At 38.1% G+C, this 16087-nt stretch overlaps 1 protein-coding gene across 1 annotated transcript; it reads right to left on the reverse strand.

Moving 5' to 3' along the window:
- Window positions 1-2231: 2231 nt before the first annotated feature.
- Window positions 2232-15161, reverse strand: meis3 (myeloid ecotropic viral integration site 3). Its single transcript, XM_082179416.1, has 14 exons — window positions 14983-15161; window positions 14592-14743; window positions 14175-14261; window positions 11617-11756; window positions 9997-10171; window positions 9627-9677; window positions 9482-9532; window positions 8352-8501; window positions 7387-7495; window positions 7060-7205; window positions 5950-6026; window positions 5585-5643; window positions 5367-5453; window positions 2232-4179 (listed from the first exon to the last, which is right to left on the reverse strand). The coding sequence occupies exons 3-14, from the start codon at window positions 14184-14186 to the stop codon at window positions 3989-3991; spliced, it is 1248 nt and encodes a 415-aa protein (XP_082035542.1). The 5' UTR covers window positions 14187-14261; window positions 14592-14743; window positions 14983-15161; the 3' UTR covers window positions 2232-3988.
- Window positions 15162-16087: the final 926 nt, after the last annotated feature.

Here is a 16087-nt window from a genome sequence, read left to right on the forward strand (position 1 = left end):
TGCTGTGAACAGTGACGTATAATTATAGTGCATGACTGTGCACCATCTTCATAAATACCATGCAAATGACAATAGTAATCATCCATTACCATATATATATGGTATATAGTAGGCTTTGACTTACAATGTAAGATATTATTTTGTTAATCATCATTGTTTTCTTGATTTCCCATAAAATTCCCATAAACATCCCTAAAACAAGAAATAGGCCTATTTTTATTATTATTTAAACAGATTTGTTTATTTTGTCAAAAAATATAGGTTTATTTCAGGTCTTATGCCATTGATAAATATATTTAGCTAACATTTAGTAAGGGTTACACTCGATCAAAACAAGAAAATTAAATTTGCCAATGGGATACAATAGATAGATGGATGGATGGATGGATGGATGGATGGATGGATGGTTAGATGGATGGATGGATGGATGGATGGATGGATGGATGGATGGATGGATGGATGGATGGATGGATGACTGATGGATGGATGGATGGATGGATGGATGGATGGATGGATGGATGGATGGATGGATGGATGGATGACTGATGGATGGTTGGATGGATGGATGGATGGATGAAGACTGACTGATGGATGGATGGATGGATGGATGATGGATAGATGGTTGGTTGGTTGGATGGATGGTTGGATGGATGGATGGATGGATGGATGGATGGATGGATGGATGGATGGATGGATGGATGGTTAGATGGATGGTTAGATGGATGGTTAGATGGATGGATGGATGACTGATGGATGGATGGATGGATGGATGGATGGATGACTGATGGATGGATGGATGGATGGATGGATGGATGGATGACTGATGGATGGTTGGTTGGATGGATGGATGGATGGATGGATGAAGACTGACTGATGGATGGATGGATGGATGGATGGATGCATGGATGGATGGATGAAGACTGACTGACTGATGGATGGATGGATGGATGGATGGATGGATGGATGGATGGATGGAAGGATGGATGCATGGATAGATGGATGGATGGATGGATGCTTGGTTGGATGGATGGATGGATGGATGGATGGATGGATGGATGGTTGGATGGATGGATGAATGACGGATGGATGGATGGATGGATGGATGGATGGATGGATGGATGACTGATGGATGGTTAGATGGTTGGATGGATGGATGGATGGATGGATGGATGGATGACTGATGGATGGATAGATGGTGGGATGGATGGTTGGAAGGATGGATGGATGGATGACTGATGGATGGATAGATGGTGGGATGGATGGATGGATGGATGGATGGATGGATGGATGGATGGATGGATGGTGGGATGGATGGTTGGTTGGATGGATGGATGAATGACTGACTGACTGACGGACGGACGGACGGACGGACGGATGGATGGATGGATGGATGGATGGTTGGATGGATGGATGGATGGATGACTGATGGATGGATGACTGATGGATGGATGGTTGGATGGATGGATGGATGGATGGATGGATGGATAGAGGGTGGGATGGATGACTGATGGATGGTTAGATGGTTGGAGGGTTGGATGGATGACTGATGGATGGATAGATAGATGGTGGGATGGAGAGATGGATGGTTGGAAGCTGTAATGCTGCCTGGATCATAATCATACACTGTTCACTCGTTGGCCAGAGGAGAACTGGCCCCAGACTGAGCCTGGGTTCTCCCAAGGTTTTTTTCTCCATTCTGTCACCTGATGGAGTTTTGGTTCCTTGCCACTGTCGCCTTGGCTTTTGGCTTGCTTAGTTGGGGACATTTAATATTCAACAATATTATTGATCTGCCTTACTTAAGGTGGACGATGACGCAATTTTCTTATAAAAACAAACTTTGTTGTATTGTTTTCATGTTATCACTGTGAAGCTTTGATACAATCTGTATTGTAAAAAGCACTATATAAATAACAGTGACTTGACTTTGTCTACTTGAAGGACAAAGATTAAAAAATTATAAAAATGAAAAAATGTAACTCAAATGAAAAGCTAATGAATGGATGGTCAAAAATGAAAAGAAATGAAATTGGAGGGACTCGGGTGACCTTAAGGGGTCAGAGAGACAGGCCTCTTCCTGTTGACCCCTGGGTGAACTCTGACCCCTGCTGTGGGCTGAATCTCTCACACAGGGCTTGTGTGGGGGTCGATGTGGAGCTGGGAAACCAGCCGTGCGTGCAGTCAAACACTTCGGCAGAGATTTGTGATGACAAGGAAAGTAAAAGCCAACCCACGGGTAGAAACTTTTATTTATTTTTATATTTTGTCTGCATTTCATGTCATTTCCTTGATAGCGTTTAAACAAAAGAGATACAAATTGCCCCCAAAATGGCAAAAAGAAATAAAAAGCAGCAGTGATTTTATTTAATTAGTTAAAATGTTGTTTCTCTCAAATTCAAATGTCCTCTTTTTTCAGTCTTTTTTGTATTTTATGTCAGACAATTAAACAATTATATGATTAATTCATAAATACTTTTGTCAAGAAAGTCTCTTTTCTGTGTGGATTTGTGCTCTTTAAATATGTCTGGTTTTAAAAAACATTTCTAATTAAATATGAGTTAAATTGCTCTTTAAACTTTTCAAATTGAATGTTTTGTTGATATAATGATATAAACGGCTTATGCCATATCATCATAAAGACATAATCAACAGTCACATCATATGTTTTAATGCAGACAGGAGAGTGACAAAAAAGAGCTAGGTTTCCAAGATTGAAATCCTTTGCATTCCAACAAAATCTCCAAAAAGTATAGTCAGAAATACATGTGTATTGTGTGATAAAAATGGATGAAAAATGTATGATGACGTGAGTCAGGTCCTTTAGAGCAAACCAAAAACGTGCCTGTCGGGACCTCAGCAGGTAAACATTCACATAAACTTCAAATAACTGAAGAACATATTCACTTCTTTATCCAATCCAGATATTCCAAAAACGTGGCACTCGGATTATTGTAAATTTAGCCGTATTTCTGACACAGATAAATACAAACGAAAACAATTAACAAACATTTTTAATTAAATAATGTATAAAAGTGAGACTGACTTGCAAGGAGGAGAACTGAGAGAAATGTATGTGACGGCCCTCAGCTAGGAAGACAAAGACTCTTGGCTGACTTTTAACAGGTAAAGCTCACGAAACCTCTCAAGACCTTGTCAAAATCTGTAACTAAAGGGACATGTGATGGAAAAAATATGAGAAAATATGCTTTTGCATTCACTCTCAAAACTTTCCTCCCATCTCACATTTCCTACCTTCACTATGCCGTAAGTTTCACCCCCAAATCAAAAGAATATCTTTCCCAGAAAAAAATTATTACACCAATGGGAAACTAATAAGAACCACAATTTGTTAATTATTATTGGTGAGCTATTGGTATTACTTAATTATTTGAAAATAAAAAAAAATTGTGCAAAATCTTTTTATGTTTTCTGTTGATTTCGGGGTGAAACGAGACCTGGTCTTGTTTCATGAGAGTTGTTTCCTGGTCTTCTTTCACCCTTAGATTTTATTAAGCATGTTCAGCAGTTATAAGGATTCGGTGCAATAGTTCATCTCAGAACAGAAGACTATCTCAGGACTTCTGCTTTTCTCTGGTCCTGACTGAGGAGGTATATCCTGTGTTTTTCCAGTTGTGCTCCTCAAGAGGGTTTTATCGGAGCCAAGGCAAGAAAGGCGATGAAGGCCTTTAATGTTCGATGAAGGGAGATTTCAGCTCACTCACCCCTAAGGCCATAGGAAGACAAGGGTATATTCAATCAAACGCTGCGATGTGCATTAAAACCAGTAGTTAGATGTAATGGGTGCAGTGCATTCAGAGCATTGTCATGAGGAGAGCAGATGAGGAATGTAACAAGTCTGTCAGGCATTTGAGATGAGCATTGAGTGGAAGTTTTGATACATTAATATGATGCCAGGTCAGTGCATTTAAGACATTCTCAGAGTCATTATGTGTGGACTGAGGTTTGGTGAGAGGCGTCCCAGTTTGGGTTAGTGGGCGTGAATGTCCAGGCCTTGTCCTATGAGGGGTTCGGCGGGGTGGCTGTGGGGGGGTGGGTGGAGCAGCATGGCAGTGTGGGGGCCGGGGTAGGGGTGCAGGGACGGGCCGGCGTGGGGGTATCCCGGCTGGGGCAGGAGGGCCCCGGGGTAATCCGAGGGCAGGGACGGCATTCCCTGAAGCCCTGACAGTGGAGGAAGAGAGAAAGAGTCAGTCCTGAGAACAGGTAAATCACCCTAGTCTTACAAAGGAAGTGTTCGCACACAACCAGCCTGTTTAACTGCTTTAGATGATGTCATGTGTTGGACTGACACAGAATAAGGTAGTGGCAGAAAAAACCTGTCAACACCCCCAAAGCTTCACAGTCCTATAGCTCATCCTGGGTCGACATTTCATTAACATTAGGCCGTTTTGATTTATGTGCTTCTATCGCTTGTTTCTGCTGCTTCTTTCCCTTGTTTTTGGATCTGGATATTCAATATTCTTTCAGAAGATGCGTAATAGCGCCCCCTACCGTATAACAGTGAAAACATGGAAAACTCGCCACAAGAGGGGAAACTATCATACACCCGGTGCAATGCAGCGTCAGGCGCGACGCAAGTGTGTTTTGCTAGTTTCAGCCCGACGCACTTTTCATTTTCACATCCTGCGCTACATTGTTTAAATAGCAAATGCATTTGCGCCCATTTGTGCGCCATTTATCGTTTTCTAGTATGAAAACGAGGTTTGTTCAGGTGCATTGTTGGTGTGTTTTTTGAGACAACTGAAGTAGACTGCGCCATTGACCAACAGAAACCTGGTCTAAAGACAATTAAGCCAATGACGCAATTGTTTTTTTTTGTTATTTAAAGAACGTGTCAGTAATGTGCGCCTATAGGCGGGTACACAACTCGCGTATACTTTGTCCCGTAGATGGTCTACTTGCGCACTTTAACCTCGCGCACGAGCAGAGCCGTTTCCTCGCTAGAGAAGCGTTCAGTTTTTCCGCTTGCAAATTCCTCCATGTAAATAGCGAATCCGCCATGGCGCGAGCGCAACTGGCTTTTAAAGGGAATGGGAGATGAGACTCTGACAGTTTTTTTGCACGTTACGCCCAAAACACACCCATTACTCATTAAGAGAATAGGGACAACCCTTTTAGACTATGCGCCGGGAGCACCGACCATCTTTCCCTTCGTTAAACTAGCAAAAGTGGATTCGGACACGCACTGAGTGCACTTGAGCTGTGCACCTTAGACCATAAGCTTAGATCGTTAAAATAGGGCCCTAAGAGTTCATTTTGAATACAGTATATGCTTCTTCAGACATCACCCTCAATATACTTTTTGCCCCCCAAGTACAAAAGAGAAACTTTGAAAGTAATGCTCTCACCTGCTGTCCTAAGACCTAAATGAGTCTGAGCATCCAACCCGTATCCTCCAAGAGCCGCCCCCTCTGGACTGTATGGGGCACCCTGGCCTAAAACACACACACACACACAAATATGTGTTATTCAGTGCAGAGAGCCACAAATGTTGATTTACTATACAATCAGAATGTAAAACAAGTCCTAGATAAAAATGCAAAAATGCAGAATAACTTTATTTTACCTGAGCGATTTGATTGGTCAATCATTGGCTGGACTATTCTGCGTCTGGCATTTATAAACCTGAGCAAGGACAGCAGGAGCAAACACACGATTAGAACAACAGGAACAAATCGTTTTGATGAATGCAACAATAGCTGACCAAAGAACCACAATTTAACAACCACATACAATTAGAATATGTGAATCCATTTTACATAAAAAATGCAGAACAAAAAAGTAAATATAATATACATTTTAGTTTTCTTTTTTTTTTTTGTATTTCACACATTTTAACTTTGAATTACATTGCTCATGATTGTAAATATGCCCAGATGAAGGCAGGTAATGAGAGCGGTTGATTATTAGTGAAAGAGAGCGATTACTAACCAGTTGTTGACCTGCAGTATGGTGAGACCCGTGTCTAGGGAGAGCTGTTTCTTCTGTTCTTCAGATGGGTACGGGTGCTGAGAGAGGACAGAAGGTTTGTAATGTTAAGGTTAGGTTAGTGGTGTGACCTTTGTGAGCACACAAAAATAGACAGCTGCACTGTTACACAGGCAGTGCTGGGGGTTTCACATTTACATACTCGGATTACTTCCTGAAAGTAACAAGTAAAGTAATGCGTTCATTTTTGAATTTGCACCATTATTTAGTTAGGATGAATTTTTTGTTAGAATTAGTTAGAATTATATTTGCAACAATGTAGATTACAAGTAATACAATAATGTAACTTGTTGTCTTTAAAATACATATAAAAAAGCATTTAATTATAAACATGCCCCTCAATAATGGTTACTGGTTACATTTGGAGGCTTGATTAAATATTAAGGAATTTGGAATTTGACACAAAAAAATAAAATGTAAAAAAATAAATTATATAAAATAAATTACATATGTATTATAAATGAAATTAAATATGTAAATATGTACATCTCTCACCTTTGTTACCTGCACTATTATTTTTATTCTTGTTATTATTAGTAACTTCTGGATATTCTGCCATTTGTAATTACAGATGCATCATTAGTTGGCAATTACCATATGCTCATTACCATATCTTTAAAAGCTTTACTCATTTCAACTGCGCTCAGCTATGCAATATTAGGCCTAACCATCAAAGAGCTCATAAATTCATATTTCACAGATATTAACTTGAGATGGTCAATAAAGTCAATAATTTTTGTTACACCTTTTCCAAGCCTTTTATCACTTCTTTCTAGCTTTCCTGTTTTGTCTTTGTTATCTTTCTTCAAGCTCCGTTCTTTGTTTTTCTGCCACCAATTTTAGCACCAAATGCTACTGTTTCTTTCAAGCCTTATATAAATTTACCAATGTAACCATACTTTTCATCACAATAAATAAAAAAAGAGTTCACACTTATTTTCTTCATGTTACTTATTTACTGTGTGCTGCTAATTTTCTCTCTCTCAGCAGAACACAAAAAGAAAAGTGTTCAAGTATGTTTTTAACAGTAACTGGACTGGTTTTCTATCGTACCGACAGGTGCTGAAAAAGCCATGCTCTCATAATGTTCGTTGCAACTTTGGGAAAGATTCCTCTTTTCTTGTTGTTTCGTCTGTCTCTGTCTGTTTCGTCTTCTTCTCCTGTGCTGGGCGATGCCACACTCCCATCCAATCCATCACCTGAAACCCCACAATGAAATATCCCATCACATAATAACAGGACACTAGTCACTGAATTAAACATGCAACAACGTAGCATACTACTACTGAAAACATTCATTACTGTTTATACAATTCACAAAATATTTGAATAGAACAGTATGCAGTGTAAACAGTACTTGATTGTGTGTAAAATGGCTACCGGCATCACTGCAGTTCTCTGCGCTGTGTGAGGTGAGGCCACAGGAGGCGCTCGGGGTGCCCGAGGGGGTCGACACACACTCATCTGGGTCCCGCAACCAAGACTGATTCTAGATCAGAGGAACACACACACACACACACACACACACACACACACACACACACACACACACACACACACACACACACAATAAGAGGAAACAACCAAAGACTTTAGATACAGAAAGACGCTGCACTCATATTAGTATGAATGCGAGAAAGGCAGAATATCTGGCGGAACAAGCCCCGCCTTCTAAATAAAAGAGCCAATCGCTGATTGATAAAGTCATCAGATCGTTAGAAGCTTCGTTTGCTTTAGAAACAGTCAGTGTTTTGAGACGCGTGCAGGACCGCACATATAAAATTGAAAAATAAAAGGTTTTAATGCTATTTGAGCATAAATACTCACTGCTGCATTTATACTCACTTCTCTCTGTGTGCGTGTGTGTGTGTGTGTGTGTGTGTGTGTGTGTGTGTGTGTGCACTTGTTTGGGTGAAATTCAGAGTATGGTACACCATACTTGGCTACACGTCACTTTCATAAGAAACAACATTTATGAGAGAGTTCATGTCAGATTTTGTTGCTGATTTGAAATATGTTATTTAATAGACCTTATTCAGAGCAGCGCCATGACGTATGAAAGCGAGGCTGCGAGGGAAAGACTTACAAACCTGTATAAAGCGTCCAGATCAGTTTTTTGGTCTACTGACATTTCTTGGAAAGATATTTTTGCAGTGTTTCGTCACTGATGGCGCTGCTGTGAATAAGGTCTACAGAGAGTTCAGCAAGCAGCTTTTGAGATTTCAGGATTCACATTCAAGTGGACAGGACTTGGTCTTGGATGCCCAAAACAGCATATATGGCTGCCGAGTGAACCGACTTTCTTTGGAAGGAACTTCACGAAATCACGAACACCCTGGACTCACTTGTTCTGACAGATTGGTGCAAGAACCAGTGAAATCTTCCATGTCAGATTTGGATCCCCCGTCCCGGTCCTCCAGCACCAAATCAGTGGGCATCTTACCCTTTAGACAGGTGATGTAGCGATGACAGAAATTATCACAGAGGTCATGAACCTATAAGAGAAAACAGACTTGTTGACATCCAGTCATTCTGAAAGAATGTTAATGCTGCTTTTTCATATTCAATAAAAGTACAGAGAGAGAGAAGGCTTGGTTTCAAAACATGCAGTTTCCACGTTTTAATATGGGGAAGCGTGAATGAGATTTTATTGAGGATATCATGAAATAAGGAAATAGAAATAATAAAAAGGGGTTTAAAATGACATGAGGTGAGTTCATTTGAACAGGATTTTCATTTAAGAAAAATCACACACTAAATGCAATATCTGGAAACTGGAAAAATTACAAAAGTACCCAGAAAGCAATTTTCTAAAAGAAAATTCAAACATAGTCTAGGCTAAAACAAGGCAAAATTTGGGCTGTCAGTGAAAATTTAATAGATGTCTAAACCATAGCCCAAGAATAGGCTAGTCATACACATAGAACATTAAACCAAACACCTTGTTATCACTGTTGACTTTGCTTACATGATAATACATCTATCATACATCATAAACATCATACATCTTGCAGGTTATTTTGGCAAAAACGACATGTAACCAAATTCAAGGTTATTTTGGCTGTGGGTTATTTTCTGGGTAACCCAGAAGTGGGTTTCTCATATAGCCGGACTATATCTGGTCTATAGTTAACCTAGACTGTGAAATGACAGCTATTGCTTGCTGGGTAACCAAATGTACCATGGTATGATGGGATTTTCTGACATGGTATAGCATGTAATAGCATGTTTTTGGTCATGTGTTACCATAAAAATTTTTTTTAGAAACATGTAGCATAATAATGTTCTTTGAAGTAATTGATATTACCATCTAAATATTACTGTTATCATCCGTACTGATTATATACAGTATTACCATAAAGTACCATATTATTCTCATCTGATACCATCACTTTATCATTGTATCACCATATTGCTTTATTGAAAGGGTAATCTATAAAAACACTCATCGTGTAATACAGGAGACAACACATACCTTTTCTAGCTCTAATAGATGAAACCGTAGAACTTGAATGGCCTGGATCATCTGTGCAAAGAGATCATATGGTTAAAAAATGGTTACACCCTTTGCAAAATTGCATGAAGCCATTTATTTTTAAAGCTTATGTAAATTATTTTACCAGATTATCCAGTTCTGGATTTGATGAAAAGATGGGTTTCTCTGATCGAATCTAAAATAGTGAACAGAAGAAAAAATCATTAGGTACCGTCTTTGATGCTCAATGTTTATGCAGGCATTTTTCTATTACATAAGACACAAGCCTGTCACATTTTACATTTTAAACTAGACAAGGAGTTGCAGATCCCTGTGTGTGCGCGCATGTGTGTGAGGAAATGAGGAAACCAGCTTACAAATCATACTAAGTTATGCTTATTACTTTTCTATGAGGGGTAGGTTTAGGGGAAGGGGATAGAATATACAGTTTGTACAGTATTGAAAAAAAAAAACATGGTTTCCTTAAAAATGAAAACCCAACATGAGTTACTCACTTGTTTGGCAAAGACTGCGATATCATCGTTGAACGAATCAGAGGAGCAGACGTCGCTGTGATTGGTCATGCCGTGGAGGTGGGCGGAGTTTGACATGGAGGCGGAGTCTCGTGGTGAGCAAGTGGCAAGTTCACACTTTTCAAATACCAGAGCCAGGAGTGGAAACAGAGGATGACTGCAAATCAACACACATACACACACACACTCCGTGTAAGACAACACTGCAGGGTAAGAAATGCAACACAGCTAATGCTGCCTAAGAATGATTGATTTATGTGATGAGCACAAATTAATGCCACCGCAATGCCGCAATGTCATTTTCTTGAAGGGTGAAGGGTGTAATAGTTTTGATATTATATCCTTTCTTCTATCTCAGATTAATGTGGATAGACAACTATAAGTTAACTATTTGTAGGTTGACTTGGCTAAAAGGTGAATTTTCAACCAATGGCATGAGTTTGGGGCCGGACCAATGTCTGTCTCTTGGTCTGACCAATGGGAGTGTTTGGAAAACCTGTCTGCAAACAGTAATTATTTTTGCAATTCCATTTAGTGCCACTAGTGGTGCGAAAATGACACACTTCACCTTTCTGACATTCCAAGGCGCTGTTAAGTTTTTAATTGTGAATTGTGAATGAACATTGTAGTTTGTAAACATTGTATGTTGAAAAAACAGCCTGTCTGAAAAAAGTTTTGTGCTGACAATTATTTTATTTTTTTTATCATTCTCAGTGGTAGCACTTGAACAGTAAAATACATAAATGACATCGTTTAACTCTTTCAAAGCCATTGACAGATATTTCCATCATTTATGAGACAATGCTTCCCCGCCTTCCTCGTGTTTTTACTGTTATACGGTAGGGGGCGCTATAACGCATCTTCTGAAAGAGTACTTCTGAAATAAGCAATATAAGAAGATGCATATGTAAAATAATGCGATCATCAACATTAAACAGCATATAAATCAAACCTAACGGTACTGAATGAAATATCGACCCAGGACTGTGAAGCTTTGGAGGTGTTGATGGACTCGATCTACTCCATCTATGTTTTGATCATCGTTCTGAATCCGATCTGAATGTAGTCTTTAAAAAAAAGATCAGCTTTTTGCTCAAAAAATGCTTTTTTTAGAAACTTACAAGTGTTGATAAAAAATGAATCATGAAGCTATAGAATAAGGGGGTTTAAAAGCAGAGGGTCTATTCTTTCTTTTGATATATTGCATGTTTAGATATTCATACAACAAAATATTCTTAGGGACGTGAAAATGATCAAAAATGCTAAAAAAAAATAAAATAAAAACTCTGACGAGGAAAGAGTTAATACCTAATGCACACCTTTACTTATTCATTTTGTTGCCCTTGAACTAAAATACTTTGTATCTTCATCAGAAACTAAAGAAAGCAATGTGTCTAGCCATATGGTTTGTTTTACCCTAAAAATAGGCCTCATGTGAAAAAGTGAAAAATATTGTGTGATTAATTAAACTTCAAGTGAGCAAAATCACTTGAACTTGTACGATGCCACAATTACAAATTCATGAAAACTAGGCAGGATTTGAAGGCTAAATATGTAGCGCTCCTACATGTCTGGTGTGAGGAAACAGATGGTGACTCTCACCCGTAGATCAGGTCCCGGTGGTGTTTCAGGGAGTCTGGCACTGTGTGGCCGTAGTGATGCGGAGGAAGTGACCTCATGACGTCCCGGTACCCTCCCACAGGCATGCCGTCAGAGCCTGGGTACTGCACCAACTCCTCATACTAGACACGGAGACACAGGACGAGACAAAACTCGAAGATAAGACATGGCCTAATTCAACTGTGTGTGTGTGTGTGTGTGTGTGGTGGGTGGGATATGAGTTTATACAGCATTGACTGTACAGTTGAGTATGAGAGGCTGTTTGAAGTCGCTGATAATTGTATCTCCTCCTTAATAAACACTGTATGCGGAGAGGCTTTGATGTGCGATTTTTCAGTGTGCCAAACAACATTCACCCAGGGACATAAACTCCACAGAAAACTGATTTATAATTAACAGCCTTACATACAATTACATAAAGTCATCCAGCCCTAATTTTTATACTAATTAGGTGATTTTAAAGTGATCTTTCTGAATAATGCTGTAGTCAGATATATGATCAGAAAAACAACATGCGCTGAACAATGGGACAGCTTTCTGAATAATCAATAATCAGAAAAACATCTAACCGCACTACTATGAAATACATTTGAAACATTTCCAGTGACTGCTCACCTATTAGTCAGATGGACGTTGTAGTATCATTACTAATAAGGTTACTTAATGTAAGCCATAACCTCTGCAAAGAACATTTTAACTAAAACAAAGTGTAGGCCTTTGTTAATAATCAGGCTTTTCTGTAGTATATAAACCATGCTCATATTCTTATGCTCAACATATCATGGAAATCTTTTTAGCGCACTACGTTAACACCAGTTTCATTTGGCCCGATTTTTGAAGTTGCGAATGAGAACGAGAGAAAGCAATTTTGGGTTTCGCAGTCTTTTCAAATATGAACATGCTGTTATGAAAAAATATATATATTTTAAATGTGAAACTAATAATTAGTGCACTGGCTGCTACCAACTCTCATAATAAAATGAATTAACCAAAATTTTAAAAAAAAAGACGTTTTGAGCTGAAATGATAAGTTGGTCTATTATGAAGATGGACAATGTAAGAATTTAAATTCAAAGTCACATGACCAGTCATCATTACTGCGTTACTACAATCGGATAAGAAGCAGTTAAACACATCTGAAGGATCAAAAGTATTAAATCTGATAAACGGTTTATGCAGTGCTGGTAATCAGTACTTTAACACTTTATAATAACTTTCATTTTGACAGACATTATAAGTAGCTTTAATATATTCGGCAGCACATTACAATAAGGTTCATTAGTTAACATGAACTAAGAATAAACAATACTTCTTTAGCATTTATTAATATTAGTTCATATTAATTTCAAAATTTACTATTAAAATCAAAAGTTGTATTTGTTAACATTAGTTAATGCACTGTGAATATGAACAAACAATGAACAGCTGAATTTTTATTAACTAGCATTAACAAAGATTAATAAATACTGTAACAAATGTATTGCTCGTTGTTAGTTCATGTTAGTTAAAACATTAATTAATGTTAACTAATGAACCTTATTGTAAAGTGTTACCATACATTCATAGATAAAGCTGGATTCTATTGACGGAAATATCATCAGACTTTGATGCGCATACTGTATTTGAACTGGTAATCACATAATGACTATTAGTGTGAATAATTAAAGTTATTATAGACAAACTGCAGTATCAGTTTCAAACCAACTGAATATATTTAAATATAAAAAAACACGTTTAGCGATGTATGCTGCAGCAATGCTTTTTTATAAATATATGAGCAATGAATGTGTTCTTTACTAAAACTTAAAAACTCAGACGTGATATAGAACAGCACGTAAAATATATCCCATTTATTTTGTGGAATTTACCTATAAAAAAATATTCTTAATGTGGTTGCAGGGACTGATATAAGAGCTTGTGTTTGAGATCGCATACACTGATGCCAAATTAACAGGATCTTAACTACCATTTGTAAGAAGACACAGAACACAAGAAGAATTTCCATTTGGCCGCTCACTGTAGCACAAAAGTTGACCTACTTACCCACTTCATCTGCCTTTCCACGGCCTGGCTTTCTACACTCAATCTGAGGCTGGCCTTCTGCTGCAGTTCTCAATACAACTCACTGATTTCAGTGAGGACAAACTACTGCAATCTTTATAAACTCAACTGTCTTCCAAATAATGTAGGCCTGGCTACATGAAAATGATTGAAAATATTAAAAAAATTAATAATTTTTCTTACTATTTGAATGCACATTAACGAATCCATTAAACGTTTCATAATAGAATAAGGTTTACAACTGAATTAATAATGTAAGTTATTATAAAGCATCAGCCAAAAATCTAACAGTTGCAAAATAGGAAGTAACTTTTTGTATTTTAGACAACATACTGCTTGTAGAACTAGTTATCTTTTATTTTATTTTTTTTTTAGCTTGTTTGTGTTATTAACATCCACACTACAGGATCAAACACTAGCTTTGCATCAAAATAGAAGGAAAATGGATCTGTAAAACCAAGGGAAGAAACAGGACTTACCCTCTTCTCCATGCGATACGGAAGCCGAGCTCACACACTCACTGACGGAGGACAACACACACCCGAGCGGCAGAAAACACACACTCTCTAGAAGAAATAAAGCGTTCAAAAAATCAGTATGCATTGTAACATAAACATACTGACACCATAATCATATTCTGGTCCAAAAGCATTTGAGATTTTGGGGACATTACTAAATAAATGCAAGCACATAGCCTATGAGAGTAGTGGATAAGATTGCTTATTTCACTCAAAAAGTATCCACCAAAATAACAGCGCAAGTGTTGCTGTACTACAGTGAGAAACGCATGTTATTATCCATAACGACTTATTACATCCACGGAAATGTTATGGTTGTGTAAATTGGCTTGTATTATGAATATGAGGATATGATGAGAAGGCGTAAAGATCCCCCACCTTAAGAAGACTGTAGCAGCAGAAGCGAGACGCGGGCCGAGTATCCAGCTTTAGCGGCGCGTTTCAGATGATGTCGCGTCCTTCTCGCGCTATCGATGTCCATGAAGCGAGGCGTTGAGCTCGAATGCGTCTCTCCGCGATGAGCGATGGAGCTTTAAACCAGAGAGAGAGAGAGAGAGAGAGATGGAGAGATGGAGACTGGGAGTTGTTTAGGGGGTCAAAACACAACGGGGTCTCTCACCCCCACCTCCTTATCACACACACACACACGCTCGCGCATCACACACACACACACACACACACACACACACACACGCGCGCGCATTACAAACGCAGAGCCTTTGGTTTTATCTGAAGGACGCTTTCTCTCACACACACACACCGTGCTTACCGAGTTTCATCATCGCTATTCCGGTGTACAATCACTTGCCTGGGTTGTCTGGGTTGAACTGGAGAATTTTACACACATGCGTTATTATTCTCCACTGCACACGCGTCACATCACATGCTACACAACACCACCTCATTCATATACTGTTTACAGTGGCCCCAAAAATTATTTGTCGGGTTTAAAAAAAGTATCGAAGCAAATGGTAGGCTATCTGCAAACACATGAAAGACAATTTCTCAGAACTAACTTTAGCCATATTTGCATATTTAACAACTGTGTCAAGGTGATTTTATAGTGGATAGCCTATATATGAAGACAGTTCCCATTAAATTCCCAGTTGTCCTAACAAACTAACTAGAGTTGTTGTACAGATTATGTTCCACTTATGTTTGATAACCAGAATGTGTCAAAATAGCCACTAAAAGTCAATGTCTTCCTTATAAATAGTGGGTGAATACAGATACTTGTAGAGTATATTTTTTTATTACTAAAAGTCAGCATTGTTCATTTTAAATATGGGGTGTGACATTGTTGCATCCCCTTGGATCATGTTTTTAAAACAATAATGATGAATCATTTAAAGTAGAAGTTTTAAGTGTATGTGTAAAAATATTTTTTTACATGACAGGTATATAGAAAAATCAACGTTTAACTTCTGGGTTATAATTTGATTTGAATTCAACCCTAACACAATAATAAATAACTAATTATTTACTATTTTAAAATAATTTTTTCATATTTAAATGCTTACAATGAAATAGGAATCCGAGGATAGTGGTTGGTAAAAATAAAAATAAAATACAAAGAATCATAAAACAAAATAAATTAATATTGAAAAATTACTTTTCCAGGTATCCTCTTTATATCTGATTTAACACCCACTTCTTATAGTGAAATATTTGCTGTCCTTTAAAATCAATGCCACTCGACATTTTGTTATGTGAAATAAGTGTCAAAATAGTTTTGGGAGACACTGTACACCACCATTTTTTTTTTGCTAGAAAGTAGAAAAGGTATGAGACAAATACAATCAGGTACCAATCAGCTGATAACACTAACTGCCTATTACCAACTTAACTTACTATAATAAATAACAGCCATGTAA

Source organism: Leuciscus leuciscus (assembly GCF_965113295.1).
Source record: "Leuciscus leuciscus genome assembly, chromosome: 9".
NCBI classification, from domain to species: Eukaryota; Metazoa; Chordata; class Actinopteri; order Cypriniformes; family Leuciscidae; genus Leuciscus; species Leuciscus leuciscus.